General features: G+C 40.9%; 1 protein-coding gene across 1 annotated transcript in view; it reads right to left on the reverse strand.

Moving 5' to 3' along the window:
• The window catches only part of stx1b (syntaxin 1B), a 108410-nt gene that overhangs the window by 20639 nt on the left and 73885 nt on the right, over positions 1-13886 (reverse strand). The window contains exons 5-8 of the mRNA XM_018749706.2: positions 5881-5954; positions 4569-4677; positions 886-959; positions 652-789 (exon numbers count right to left, since the gene is read on the reverse strand). Coding sequence (XP_018605222.1) covers positions 652-789; positions 886-959; positions 4569-4677; positions 5881-5954 — 395 coding nt within the window. The remainder of the gene's footprint in view (positions 1-651; positions 790-885; positions 960-4568; positions 4678-5880; positions 5955-13886) is intronic.

Below are 13886 nucleotides of genomic sequence, written 5' to 3' on the forward strand. Positions count from 1 at the left end.
AGACCCACTGGAGAGCAGGACCCGGCCCAACCCACTGCGCCACCGCGCCCCCCTTAAAAATTAAATATTGTGCATAATTAGTGTTCATCAGGCTGTGCCAGCATTACACTGTAAGACTTTATTGTTTTAAACTAGAAATGTATAAAACATCATGTGTGCAGAATTGCATTACCTATGATGATTAACTAAAGATTTAAAATATCTAAATGATCATGAATTAGGGTAGGTTAAATTTCAATCAACAAAATGTGGGTAAATAAGCTAAAGGAAAACAATTCTGTCCAAGAATGTAGAAAAATGGTTTAAAAGATGTGTGTACATTATTATTCATCAGGATATGTTGGAAATAAGTGAATACTATTAGTCCGAAAAAACATAATGAGATCTGCAACTGAACTGGGTAAGAGGATACAATTGCTATTGTAATTTTCTCAATGGGATTACAGAGATTGTGTTTCTATGTTGTGGTTGCGGTGTATTGGTGTATTTTTCTAGTACACTTAGTAGTTTAGTATAATTTGTATTGTCTTTAGATCGCTGGTACTTTTCCTTATGTTTGCCTGATTGTGATATATTTTTAGGATTTTGTAACAAAGAGACTGGCTCTTGTTGACTTTGATACCTCTGTCCTGTGTATGACTTAATTTTTACCTGGCTCTCAACCAGCATGGCCATGTCCAAAAACATGTCGTGCAACTCGCGAATGCTGTTCTCCAGCTTTATGATCTCAGTGTGCCGAGTCTCAATTTCATTCAAGGCCTGCTTAGTCATCTGGGAATCCATCTTGATCTAAAAACCAGTTAAATAACAAGAAAAAACTAGTATCACAAAACATATTTTGAGATTTACAGTATGTCTTCAATTGGAAGGCTATGTGCTACTTACATCATCAGTAAAAATGGCAAGCTTGCCGCTCTCCAACATATCTTCAAGTTCTTCATTAGTAGTTGTTCTTCCAGCTGCAAAATAAATATAAAAAGTGTTTATCTGCAACTAGATTACAGCCTATCCACAACACCATTCCTAAGATGGAAAGCTACACAACTCATTAGAGGGGAAATGAGTACCAGGAGAAGCCACTTCCACACTGACAATTACAAAGGACTTTATTTTGGCAGGCAGAGGAAGAAATTTATATATTTGTTGTATGTTTTTATAGAGAACTGATTCTTGCTAAGAATTTTCATTGTTTTAAGTGAAATTTATGGAGACATATAGCAAAAACCTATTGGAATTCCAGTCATTAGTGTACCATCCTTAGTCACCCCAACCAAACATGCTGGTGAGTTACAGGGCCAAAAACATTTAAGATGAAGTAAGAGTGTTCCCACTATAAGACATACAGCAAAACAATATCTATATTATATAAAGACATTTCCTCGCACAAATTATGTAATTGAAGAATATTAATGTGGATGGTGTGACACATTATTCAGCTTTTCAGTTCTCATACAGTTCAATCCAACTCTTTATATTGCACAGAGGAAATATAAAGAGTTGGATTGAACTGTATGAATCCAGAATGATCAAAAACACACAGAAGCACAGTCTCGATGCAAACTACAGACAAAACATACTGATGTTCTGTGGCGGTAGATGTAATGTGACTGGATATTGCAAGGAATGTTTCATAAATATTATTTCATATTTCTCTTACCTTCAAATTTAATTGTATTTGACAACTCTGTCTTTACTCAATTAATTTCAACAAGCACAGGTTATTTTGTTTGGACATTTTTTAGAATGCTGTACACACATTATCCTTCACTGTGAACCAGAGTATTGTACCAGTAAAAAGTCTGAATACAGCAGAGCAACTTGGGTGATAGCTAAAAGGAACAAAGGAGTCAAAGCAAAGACACCTACAAATGCTGTGCATCTCAAGATATTGCTGCAGAAGAGCTGAGAAGACATATTATTTCCTGCTGAAATTTTTAACAAAATGCCTTCCAGCCAAGTTTTTTCCCCCAGTTGCTCCATACAATTATTCCCCAGATGTATTCAAATGTTTGACTGGTACTGTGCATTGGTTTGGAGAAGTTTAACTTTATTTTGTTGACGTAACCAGACAGATGTACGACTGTTGGACTCAAGCAGAATGTATTATGGTGAAAACTCTTCAAACAAAATGGACACAAAGACTAATAATGGGGAAACCAAACAGGGATAAGAGACTGTGAGAACTCAAGATGAACTTGATAATGGCAGCTGTGATCACTAGAAGGGGGCAGAACTGACAGGTGGAGTAATACTGAAAGTTCTAAACACAAGTTATGACCTTTTATAGGCAGGAAGATTAACAGTTAGTTGTAAATGGGCTTTTTTACCTTAGAACTATGGCGAAGGTGATCTGGTGGGTAGTCATGGGAGTGCAGGCTGGAGGCATGAGAGTTGACTGGCTTTACTGAGGTTAAGATGATTGTTTATATATGATATCAGTACTGTAAAATAATAGATTCAAATTTCATTTCATCTATTTTTCTGTTTGTAACCTAATCTGCTTCAGGGGACCAGTCAATGAAACAAGTTCATTCAATTGTTAAATATACAAGGACAGAGTAAAATATTGCTAGAATGAAAAGAAACAGAATGTGGTTGCATGATGAAGAGTAGGGGGTAGCAGGTAGAAGAGAAAATAAAACCACTACCTTGCAATCAAAAGACTAACGTTCAAATCTCTGCACCTGTTTTAGTTTCCGAGATCAAGGTGCTTATCTTGAATTGCTCCAGTAAAAAACACCTAGCTTTGTAAATGGACAAGGAATTTTAAATTGCTCAGAACACAAACTTTTGCTTTGAAGAAAAACATCAGCAAATTGAAAAAAATAATATAATAGTAAACTATGGCAAATTTAAGGTGTTGTTTAAGCAACACCATCCAGACAACTCTGAAAAGGTAAGACATGAGTTTTTTCTCCACTGGTTCTACTCTCTCAGAGCTTAACAGCTCATTCTAGTCAGAGTCACAGTGATCTGGAGCCTGCCCTGGTGTCACTGGGCACAGACCTTGGTGGGTACAACCTGGACAGGACTCCAGTTCATCACAAGCTAGTCACACATGCTCAAGTATATGCACACTATGGTCAATCTGGAGTTTCTAATTCACCTGACCTGCATACTTTTGGACTGTGGGAGGAAAACACAGCACTTGTAGGCAACTCAAACTGGGGGGAGGGTGTAAACTCCATATACACTGAGCTGGATTGAAACGTCTGCCCAAAACTGTCCAGGTATTGTGAGACAGCAGTGCTGCCCATTGCACCACCACGCTAAACCTAAAAATCCGTACTACTGATGTTGTAATATTGTAATAATTTAATGTATACACATTGACTGAAACTGCTTGTCCCATACAGGGTTGCGGCAAACCGGAGCCTAACCCAGCAACACAGGGCGCAAGGCTGGAGGGGGAGGGGAAACACCCAGGACGGGACGCCAGTCCATCTCAAGGCACCCCAAGCGGAACTCAAACCACAGACCCACCAGAGAGCAGGCACAGGTCAAACCTGCTGCGCCACCGCGCCCCCTATTAAATGTATAGCTAACCTTTAATTAGTATTAAATGTCTCTGAGTGACAAGATCTCGCTTGTCACAACCCCAGCAGGTGAAAGCCCTGAGGTCTACAAGAGGCACCACCTGAAAATCATGTAATTAAGCCAACATACCAGCTTTCAATTAACTCTTCCAGCCCTATAAAGGGGTTGAAGTCACATCACTAGTTTGTAGCTTCTTAATAAGCCCTTGATTTCATTTGCTGTGATTACACACACACACACACATTTTCAGAACCGCTCATCCCATACAGGGTCACGGGGGAACCGGAGCCTACCCGGTAACACAGGGCGTAAGGCCGGAGGGGCAGGGGACACACCCAGGACGGGACGCCAGTCCGTCGCAAGGCACCCCAAGCGGGACTCGAACCCCAGACCCACCAGAGAGCAGGACTGCGGTCCAACCCACTGCGCCACCGCACCCCTTGCTGTGATTATTTAATGGCTTTTGTTTGCTGATCCGTTTCTCATGTTACTGGTCTGCTATTTCTGTTCCAGTCCTGAGCTCATGGCCTGTTTATACCAGTCCATCCTGAGCCTGTCCAGGTCCTGTGTACCACCCTGTCTTTGCCATACATCTTTGTATTATTTCTATTCACCCAGCACTATTTCAGTTATTGTATTTCAGTTGGCCTTGTGTGTCTTGTTCTGTAATATCACCCATGCACTTCAATTCAGGTTAGCACTATGCATGAGTATTTACTCTGTGGTTGGAATCATTGCATTTTATGTTTATCTAGACAGCACATCTGGAAGTTCCAGCCATATGAAAATAAATTGAATTGAACTGAATTTAATTTTGAAACTTGTTGAATCAAATTCCCATGCAAAAAGCAATATAGTTTAAATATGTTTAAAAAAAAAAAAGTTTAAATTGTGCCAGTAACGGGTGCATATATGTTCACCCCTCATAGCATGCTTATTTATATGTTCATGAGGCATATGAGTCCCAGTGTGCTTTTTTTTCCAGTTTTTTATGGCTACATGGGTCAGCCTCTAAATGCTTAGTCACTCACTGATTTCTAGTTGTCTCTGGATGCGGTCCTTGCAGCGGTCCCTGTACTTTGATTGTGTGGTGTTATACTCAGTCATCACTTCCACAAACTTGCGTGACAGTGTGGAGTGCTAACAAAGAGAAAATAAACAAAAGAGATGTTAGAACACACAAAGAAATATAGGTGATTGCACCTGGGCCTTATAAGCATGCTTAAAGTCAACAGAACAACAGAAGTATATCTATCTGTATATTTTACTCATACACTGTAGACCCGATATAACGTGGGGTCCAAACTTTCATGCTGTGTCATACGTGAGATTGCGTTGTAACAAGTTTTGGGTTTTGACGAAGGTTGAAGACAGTTTAACTCCAGTTTGCTGCTGAGAGAAGATTAACAGAAGATTAAGTAAAAGCAACTGTCCACACACGTGTGTGAGCGAAAACGTGATATATTACATCGTACATATGTAATAGTAATTAATTAAATAATTACTAATATCAGGGAATAAAGTTGTTTTTATTGATGAACCACAATGTAATGAACCAGAGTATCCACATGTGATAAGTTCTGTGACATGAAATGCATTTCCTCACAAATTCCATCACAAATTTCACAAAAATCAGCTAAACATTAATGGGGTACCAGAGCACGACTTTATATAGTTTGGTGAAGCATTGCTCAAAGAATCAAAGTGGCATTGTTTTGAAGCAAGATAGAGTTTGCTAAACCAACAGATTGGGGAAAAGAAAAGGGTTTTTGCAACATTGTTGACTTGATGGTCTTTGCAAATTAGTATCCTAACATCTGAGTGATTTGGACCAAGAGACCAAAGTTCCACGAAAAGATGGCGGAAATAAAAGCCTTTACAACATGAATGACAAAAGCAACACAGATATACTAGGGATCGTTCAAAAGGTTGTTCAGAAAATGTCAACATTTTTTTCACCATAGGTCTGTGTTGTATTAATCTCTATATTTTATAACTACCTTTCCACTTTCAAAAATATGTTTGGGAACCACCCAGATTTGAAACATAGGGAAAGTAATTGACTGAAAAAACTTGGGTCTAAGTTCTGACTGCATTATATGTGACCCCATGTTCTCTCATTTCTACAGTGTATTTGTGGTATTGAGCTCCTTCTGTTTTCTTAGAGCTCACAAGAAGCATTTTAAAAGCATACAGATTTGTATCATGAACACATCAATGTGTAAATCCAAATGCAAACTTTAATTTATACAATAATGCAAATTTCCAATTGACATAAAATATCACATATAATAGGGTGGGTGAATGTGTTCTGATAATGAAACACTGCTCACTAAAACTCACCTGTGTCTTACGAATTCGCAAGTCTGCGGAAGATCTGTTCAGACCTTCCTCTTGTTCAATACTCTGTTCAATTGCTGAGGGAGGAAAAAAAAAAACACTTAAGTAAACTTCCACATACACATACATTGCCTTGAAAAAATATTTGGACCCTTGACTAGTTTTCCTGTTTCATTGAATCAGAAATGCTCACCGGGGCTATTTTCGTTAAACCCTTGTTCAAGCCAGGGCTACAGTGGTCAGGAGCCTATCCCCAAATCACAGGGTGAAAAGCTACTCAGTGTACACTCACAAACACTCATGCATGATATTCAATGCAAATGTATTAATTCAACCTTTAATTCCAAAAAAACAGAAGAGTAAAGAGAAATGAAATGGGCAAAAACCCTGCAAGTGAATTTGTGCTCACTGAACAACCTGTCATGGTATCTCATAGTGTCTTGACTATGTGACTGGAAGTGCGTTAAATCCCCACTCAATCTGTCTCTCAATTTAGCATTTTTTCCTGTGATCACATGGTTTTCCTCCCAAAATAACGTGTTTCAGTTACATTGGTGTCTTTTAATTGTTTATAGTGGGTGTGTGTGTTCCTGTGTTTGTGTGTGTATGGGTGCTACATTCCTCTTTGTAAATTGGTGAATGACTGTGGGGTGTTTATTGTACTGTATTTAACTCTGTCTCCTTGAATGAAGGTATCACCTAAATATTAGTTAAAAATCACTGTAAGTCACTTTAGACAATCTGCTAAATGAGTAAAGGTGTCTTGCGCTCCTCAGTTGTTAGGAGGCATGCAAAATCCAAATTTAGTCCTTCTAAATGCAAAGAAATGCCCTGTAAGGCAACTTAGGGGTATTAAATGAAATTCTTTGTGAATTTGAATAGGTTTATTTGTAGGAATTACTATATTCCAGTGGGGGTGCGGTGGCGCAGTGGGTTGGACCACAGTCCTGCTCTCCGGTGGGTCTGGGGTTTGAGTCCCGCTTGGGGTGCCTTGTGACGGACTGGCGTCCCGTCCTGGGTGTGTCCCCTCCCCCTCCGGCCTTACGCCCTGTGTTGCCGGGTTAGGCTCCGGTTCCCTGTGACCCCGTATAGGACAAGCGATTCTGAAAATGTGTGTGTGTGTGTACTATATTCCATTTCTATTTAATCCTCTCTGCATCTCTTGTCATCTGTCAATTTGCATCTTTTAGCCTTGTTATTAGCCCAGTTATTGCTGGGAATTGTTTTTGTTTTTGGGGGGCGCGATGGCGCAGTGGGTTGGACTGGGTCCTGCTCTCCGGTGGGTCTGGGGTTTGAGTCCTGCTTGGGGTGCCTTGCAATGGACTGGTGTCCTGTCCTGGGTGTGTCCCCTCCCCCTCTAGCCTTACACCCTGAGTTGCCGGGTTAGGTTCCGGTTCCCCGTGACCCCGTATGGGACAAGCGGTTCAGAAAGTGTGTGTGTGTGTGTGTGTGTTTGTGTTTGTGTTTGTTTTCATAAACTTCTGGAAGACCTGACTTGTTATTTCACCTCCGTTTCCATCATTAATATTCATGTCTTATGAGAGCTCTTTGAAATTCTCTGTTCAGTTCTTTCACAAGGTTCTTATTTTTCTGAGTTTTGGTTTCTTTTTTTGGGCAATTTGTACTGTGTGCTCTGGGATCCATTTACATTTCTTACACATTTTCAGTTTCAGTAATTTCACTTCACATTTACATTTATTCATTTAGTCCAAGCTTTTCTCCACAGTAAGGGGGGTGTGGTGGCGCGGTGGGTTGGACTGGGTCCTGCTCTCTGGTGGCTCTGGGGTTCAAATCCCGCTTGGGCTGCCTTGCGACAGACTGGCGTCCTGTCCTGGGTGCGTCCCCTCCCCCTCCAGCCTTGCGCCCTGTGTTGCCAGGTTAGGCTCTGGCTCCCCGCTACCCCAAATGGGACAAGAGGATCAGAAAAATGTGCGTGCATGTGTTTTCTTCAAAGTGAGATACATCTCACAGAACAATACAAAAAGTACATTACAGAAAGAGAGACTTGGATGCAGACGTGTGATTCTTGAGTACAATCAATTTGTTACATTCAACCATATGAACCAGTATACATTGCATGAATAGCAGCATATACGCTTTTCTATTCTTAAACAAGAATTATAAAACATACTAAATATGTACACATTCATGGAGCACTTACGAGATCGGGGAGAATTGAGACCGAAAGAGGTGAATTTTGAGAACCTTAAACGCTGAGAGAGATTCAACAGTTCTGAATCAGAGGGGGAGGTCATTCCACTACATCTGATCCAGAACCTATGATTTTGGACCCCTTGTGCATGGGATGAGGTAGGCGAAATAACAGAGTTGTCCAGTTTGATATAGAGTTCTGAACAGGAGGTGGGACCCACTGGGAGATGGAGGATGCCTGTTTTGGAGAGGCTGAGTTGTAGGTGATGATCAGACATCCAACCAAAGATGTCCGAAAGTCAGGTGGCGATGCGAGAGGAAATGTCTATAGCTCCAGCAGAAAAGGAGAGGAAGAGCTGGGTATCACTGGCATAGAAGTGGTAGGAGAATCTGTGGGAGGCGATGACAGGGCCAAGAGAAGGGGTGTACATTGACAAGAGTAGGGAGCTCACTACCAAGTCGTATGTATTACCAGTTACGAGAGGTTGAGGGGATGATTGGGAGTCCCACCCGACTACTAGATAGGGTCTACCTGACAGGTAGGACTCAAAACATTTCAGTGTAGTTCCTTTGTGCCTTTGTGCCATGTGCCAAACTGTCCAAGAGAGGATAGTATCATCCAGTGGTTGACAGATAGGTCATGCTGCAGACAGGTCAAGGAGGAGAGTTGGAATATCCAACTTTAAATCTAGACTGATACCTGGAGATCATTCTGGAGCAGGAATGCAGGCAGTTGATCACAGATTGCACATTCCAGAATTCTTTTTTTTTTTAAAAAAAAAGAGAGGAGGGAGACTGGCCTGAAGTTCTGGATCCAGATAGGGTTTCTTTAAGAGCAGTGAAATGAGGGTAGTTTTGAAAGCAGATGGAAAACAACCTCAGGAGAGCAAAGAGTTTATGATCTTGGAGATAACAGACATAAATTGCAAGGAAATGGGCTGTAGGATAGGTAAAGGGACTGGATTGAGGGAGCAGGAGATGGCTCTGTATGACAGCAGGAGGTCTGAAATTTCAGTGTCTGACAGTGGTTGAAATACGTAGAATGTGAGTTTGCAGAGAGGGGGTGCAGTGGCGTGGTGGGTTGGACCGCAGTTCTGCTCTCCGGTGGGTCTGGGGTTCAAGTCCCGCTTGGGGTGCCTTGTGATGGGCTGGTGTCCTGTCCTGGATGTGTCCCCTCCCCCTCCGGCCTTATGCCCTGTGTTACTACCGGGTAGGCTCCGGTTCCCCGCGACCCTGTATGGGACAAGCGGTTCTGAAAGTGTGTGTGTGTGTGTGCGCAGGGAGATCCAGCATGATCAGAACAGGTGGATTCCATGAACTTGTATGTGATGGAGTTGACTCTGTCTCTGAAGAACAAGGCAAAATTGTTGGTTATGAGAAATGTGGGTGCAGGAAGAGGGAAGAGTAACAATGAGAAGGTGGAGAAGAGTGTATAGATTGTTAGTTGCAGACTATAGTTTGTTGTTGAAGAACATGGAGGCAGAGCATCCAGAGCAAGGCAGAGCGTGGAGTCACACACCAGTTGCTGAGATGACATCTTCGGAAAGTATGGAGTCCCCGTTCGACGTAAGTTCTATCCTGAACGTATTGTCTGACGGTACACCTGTGTGTTGTGTAACATGTTTTGTTTGCTTGCACATGCTGACATTGTAGAACATTTCATTTGCTTGAAATGCGTAACAAATAATGACTTGGTGCGGAAGGTCCGCGATTTAGAAGAGCACATTAAGAATTTGATTTCTATACAAGAAATAGAGAGTTGGTTGGACTCGGTGTGTCCCGATGCCTCCGTAGTGTCAACCTTGGCATTGACACTTAGAGGCCCCAGTACAGCTAATGAGAAGTCGGGTACCCTGGAGCGCTCTCACGGCGACTGGGTTACGGTTCGGAGTAAGAAGTCGAATAAAGCAAAGCCTAAGCCACAGGTTCCTGGTTCGGGTTCTCCCGTCGAAACCCAAAATAGATTCAGCTAATAATAATATTAATAATAATAATAATGTGCTCATTTTGAGGGATTTGGCTGTCCGAAATGTTAAGGTTCGGGGACCTGGGAATCGAAATGTAAATGTAAAAGTAAAGTGTTTCACAAGCGCGCATGTGTCTGACATGGAGGCTCATGTCAGTTCTCTGGCCGATAATGCCGTGTCAACTATGATGGTGCATGTTGGTGGTAATGATATTCGTTATCAGCAGTCTGAGGTGTTTAAGAGCCAGTTCATTTCTATGTGTAACAAGGCCAGAAGGAAATTTCGCAATCTAATAGTGTCTGGTCCTTTACCTAGACTCTTCATGGGGGACATAGTGTACAGTAGATTGGTGTCTTTTAACAGGTGGTTAGAGACGTGGTGTCACTCCAATCGTATATCAATTAATAACTGGGATGATTTCTGGGAAAGGCCCAGGTTTTTCACACGTGATGGTGTACACCTCAAGTGGAGGGGTTCTTTTGTTTTATCCCAGAACTTGGCCTGCAAGTTGCAGGACTGACTCATGGTCCATGGATCATCTCCTGTAGCAGCTTTGTGTATTGATGGGTCTGTTGCTTGTTCTGATATCAGTAGTCATTTCTCATGTGATTTGGTTTCTTGTGCCTTGTCCAGTGTGGGCCTAAAAACCTTAAATAAAAGCGTTAAGTGCAGCCAAAACATACAAACTATCATAAGGCCACGGCGTTTAACTAAACTTAGTGATGGGAGCGTTTGCACCAGAAACCTAAAATACATTAAAACAAACATTCTCAACTTACCACCAAGGCCACACAGTAATAAAAAATGCTCTCTGTTAAATATTCGTTCACTAACAAGTAAAGCTGTCCTAGTAAACAACTTAATATTAAGTTACAAGTCCGATCTATTCTTTCTTACCGAAACCTGGCTCGGTGAGTCCGATACGATTCTGCCGCTTCACAAGGATATGATTATTTCCATAAATCTCGTTCTGTACGTTGTGGAGTCGGTGTTCTTTTCAAAAATAAATTACAAATAACACCGAAAAATCGTGATAATATCACTTCGTTTGTAGCTCTACAATTAGATTTCAACTCAAACCCCAATATAATTATACTCCTTATCTACCCTCCACCTGGACCGTACTCCCCTTTTCTCAAGGAATTTAGTAACTTATTTGTCATTTGTCAAGACAAAATTATCCTGATGGGTGATTTCAATATTCATGTATACGTGTCGTCAGATACTCATGCTAATAGTTTTCTGTCTTTCTTAAACTCCATCGGTTTAACCCAAGTTGTTACCGGTCCTACTCATTTCCGTAACCATACGCTCAATGTCGTCATAACCTACGGCGTAGATGTTCATCATGTTAATATTATTCCTTTAAACGAGGCTAAATAAATGGTGTTCAACTAAACTAAACGTTTATTATATAGCCTTGTCCGATAGTCTCAAAACATATAAAAAAGCACCTTTTCATGCAAGATCCAAATACTACAGAAAGTTAATTGATGAAAATCACAAGAACCCTCGCTTCATGTTTAAACAGGAATGGTATTAATGGTATTAATACCATTACTTACTTAACTGGTAACACAAAGATAAACAATGTATTTCTACTACCATTACTAATGATGAATTTATGTCGTTTTTCAATAATAAATTAGAGAATATCCGCAAATCCATAGTGCCCTCTAGTTCGGTTTTAGCAAACATAAGCGCTTCTGACGATGATAATATTAGCTGTCCGCACCATCTCAGTAGCTTCGACGTAGAGGAAATTACCGTCCTAATTCACTCTATGAAAAGTACTACCTGTCGTTTAGACCCAATCCCCACTAAATTACTGAAAGCCGCAGTTTCCGTGCTTGCAGACCCTATCGTTAATATTGTTAATATGTCGTTACTAAATGGCTGTGTTCCAAAAGCTCTTAAAATCACCGTTATTAGACCCCTGCCAAAGAAATGGGATCTGGACTGTAATAAACCCATGTAATTATAGAGCGATCTCCAATCTACCTTTTTTATCCAAAATTCCAGAAAAAATCATAGCCTCCCAAATTGTAAAATATCTTAATCATCATAACATATTTGAAAAATTTCACTCTGGTTTCCACACTGGTCACAGCACTGAAACGGCACTTACGCGTGTTGTTAATGATATTCTCATTTCTTCTGATGCTGGTCAGATCTCTATTTTAATGTTACTAGACTTGAGTGCTGCATTTGATACTGTAGACCATAGTATCCTACTGAGTAGACTTGGAAACCTGTTTGGACTAAGAGGTACCGTTCTGAAGTGGTTTGAATCGTATTTAGCTAATCATGAACAATTTGTATTGAAATCTGACGACTGCACCCCCTCCATCTCTACTACGTTTCAGTATGGTGTGCCACAGGGCTCTGTGTTGGGTCCATTACTGTTCTCACTGTATATGTTACCATTGGGTGACACTATTCGTAAACACAATGTGAATTTCCAGTCGTATACCGATGACACACAGCTTTATGTATCATTCAAGCCTGATGATCCATCACATGTGGTGTCGTTACCTAATTGTTTTACCAGTATAAAATTATGGATAGGCACTAATTTTTTATCTCTAAATGCCAGTAAAACAGAGGTTCTTGTGGTGGGTGGTGATGCTAAAACTCTCGACATAATCACACCAATCTTTACAACAAATGGTATTACCTTCAAGCGTACGGATTGTGTCAAGGATTTTGGTGTCCTTCTGGATGGAAAGCTGTCATTTGTATCGCATGTAAATGCTTTGACTAAGTCGTGCTTCCTTCAGTTAAGAAGCATAGCTAAAATGCAGCGATTCCTTTGTAGACGGGATTCTGAGAAACTGGTTCATGCTTTTGTTTCCAGCAGGCTGGATTACTGTAATGCTTCATTGTCAGGTTGTCCGTACCAGACTGTATCCAGGCTACAGTTGGTACAAAATGCTGCTGCGAGAATTGTTGCTAAAACTAGGAAGTTTGACCATATAACACCGGTACTTAAATCGTTGCATTGGTTCCCAGTCGCTTATAGAGTTGATTATAAAATGCTACTTTTGACCTATAAGGGAATGCCTTTGGCATTGCTCCGGTTTACCTTTGTGAGATCATTAATTTTATATCCCAGGACGATATCTCCGTTCATTAGATGCAGGTTACCTTAAAGTACTTGTGATCAATAAGACCTCAGTAGGAGGTCGCGCCTTTTACAGTTACTGTCAGAAATGCCCCGTCTGTTTCTGTTTTCAAATCCTGACTAAAGACTTACATGTTCACTCAGGCATTCCACCTCGTAATGTAATTCCACCTGCCTATCTTGTTTTCATCACCTTTATAAAATTGTATATTAAATTTACTTAAGTAATAAATTACTAACTCTGTTCTATCTTCTCGTTGAGCACTACCTCGCTACATAAGACCTGAGGAGGCCGGCCAGTGGTGACAGAGGAATCCCGTGCTGACAGAGGATGATGCCCATCTGCTATGACGATCGAGACGTTCTATGCTGAGCTGGGGATCCAAGATGCCATTTACCAACATTATCATTATTACTTGTTACACACTGGCTTACAAATTGTTATTTTCTAGAATGCCCAGGAGGAGTGGGCAACCACTGGCCCGTGAACCCCCAGAGGTTTTTTTCTCCCTCAGCCTTCAGTTGGGAGTTTTTGTTCCTTTCCCTGGTGGCCAGTAGGTATACTTATACCTCTATAATAAGTTCTTCATTATGGCAGCCATTAGTCGACTGTCTTCATTGTTTGTATCTGTTTTTCTAGCTTTATGCCTGTGTTAAAGCGCTCTGTGTCACTGTGTGAGAAGAGCACTCTATAAAAATAAATAAATAAATAAGTAAATAAACATGGTTTTAGCTGAGAGGAGTGGAAGGGTGCTACCAGTTACTTG

Source organism: Scleropages formosus, chromosome 5 (assembly GCF_900964775.1).
Source record: "Scleropages formosus chromosome 5, fSclFor1.1, whole genome shotgun sequence".
NCBI classification, from domain to species: Eukaryota; Metazoa; Chordata; class Actinopteri; order Osteoglossiformes; family Osteoglossidae; genus Scleropages; species Scleropages formosus.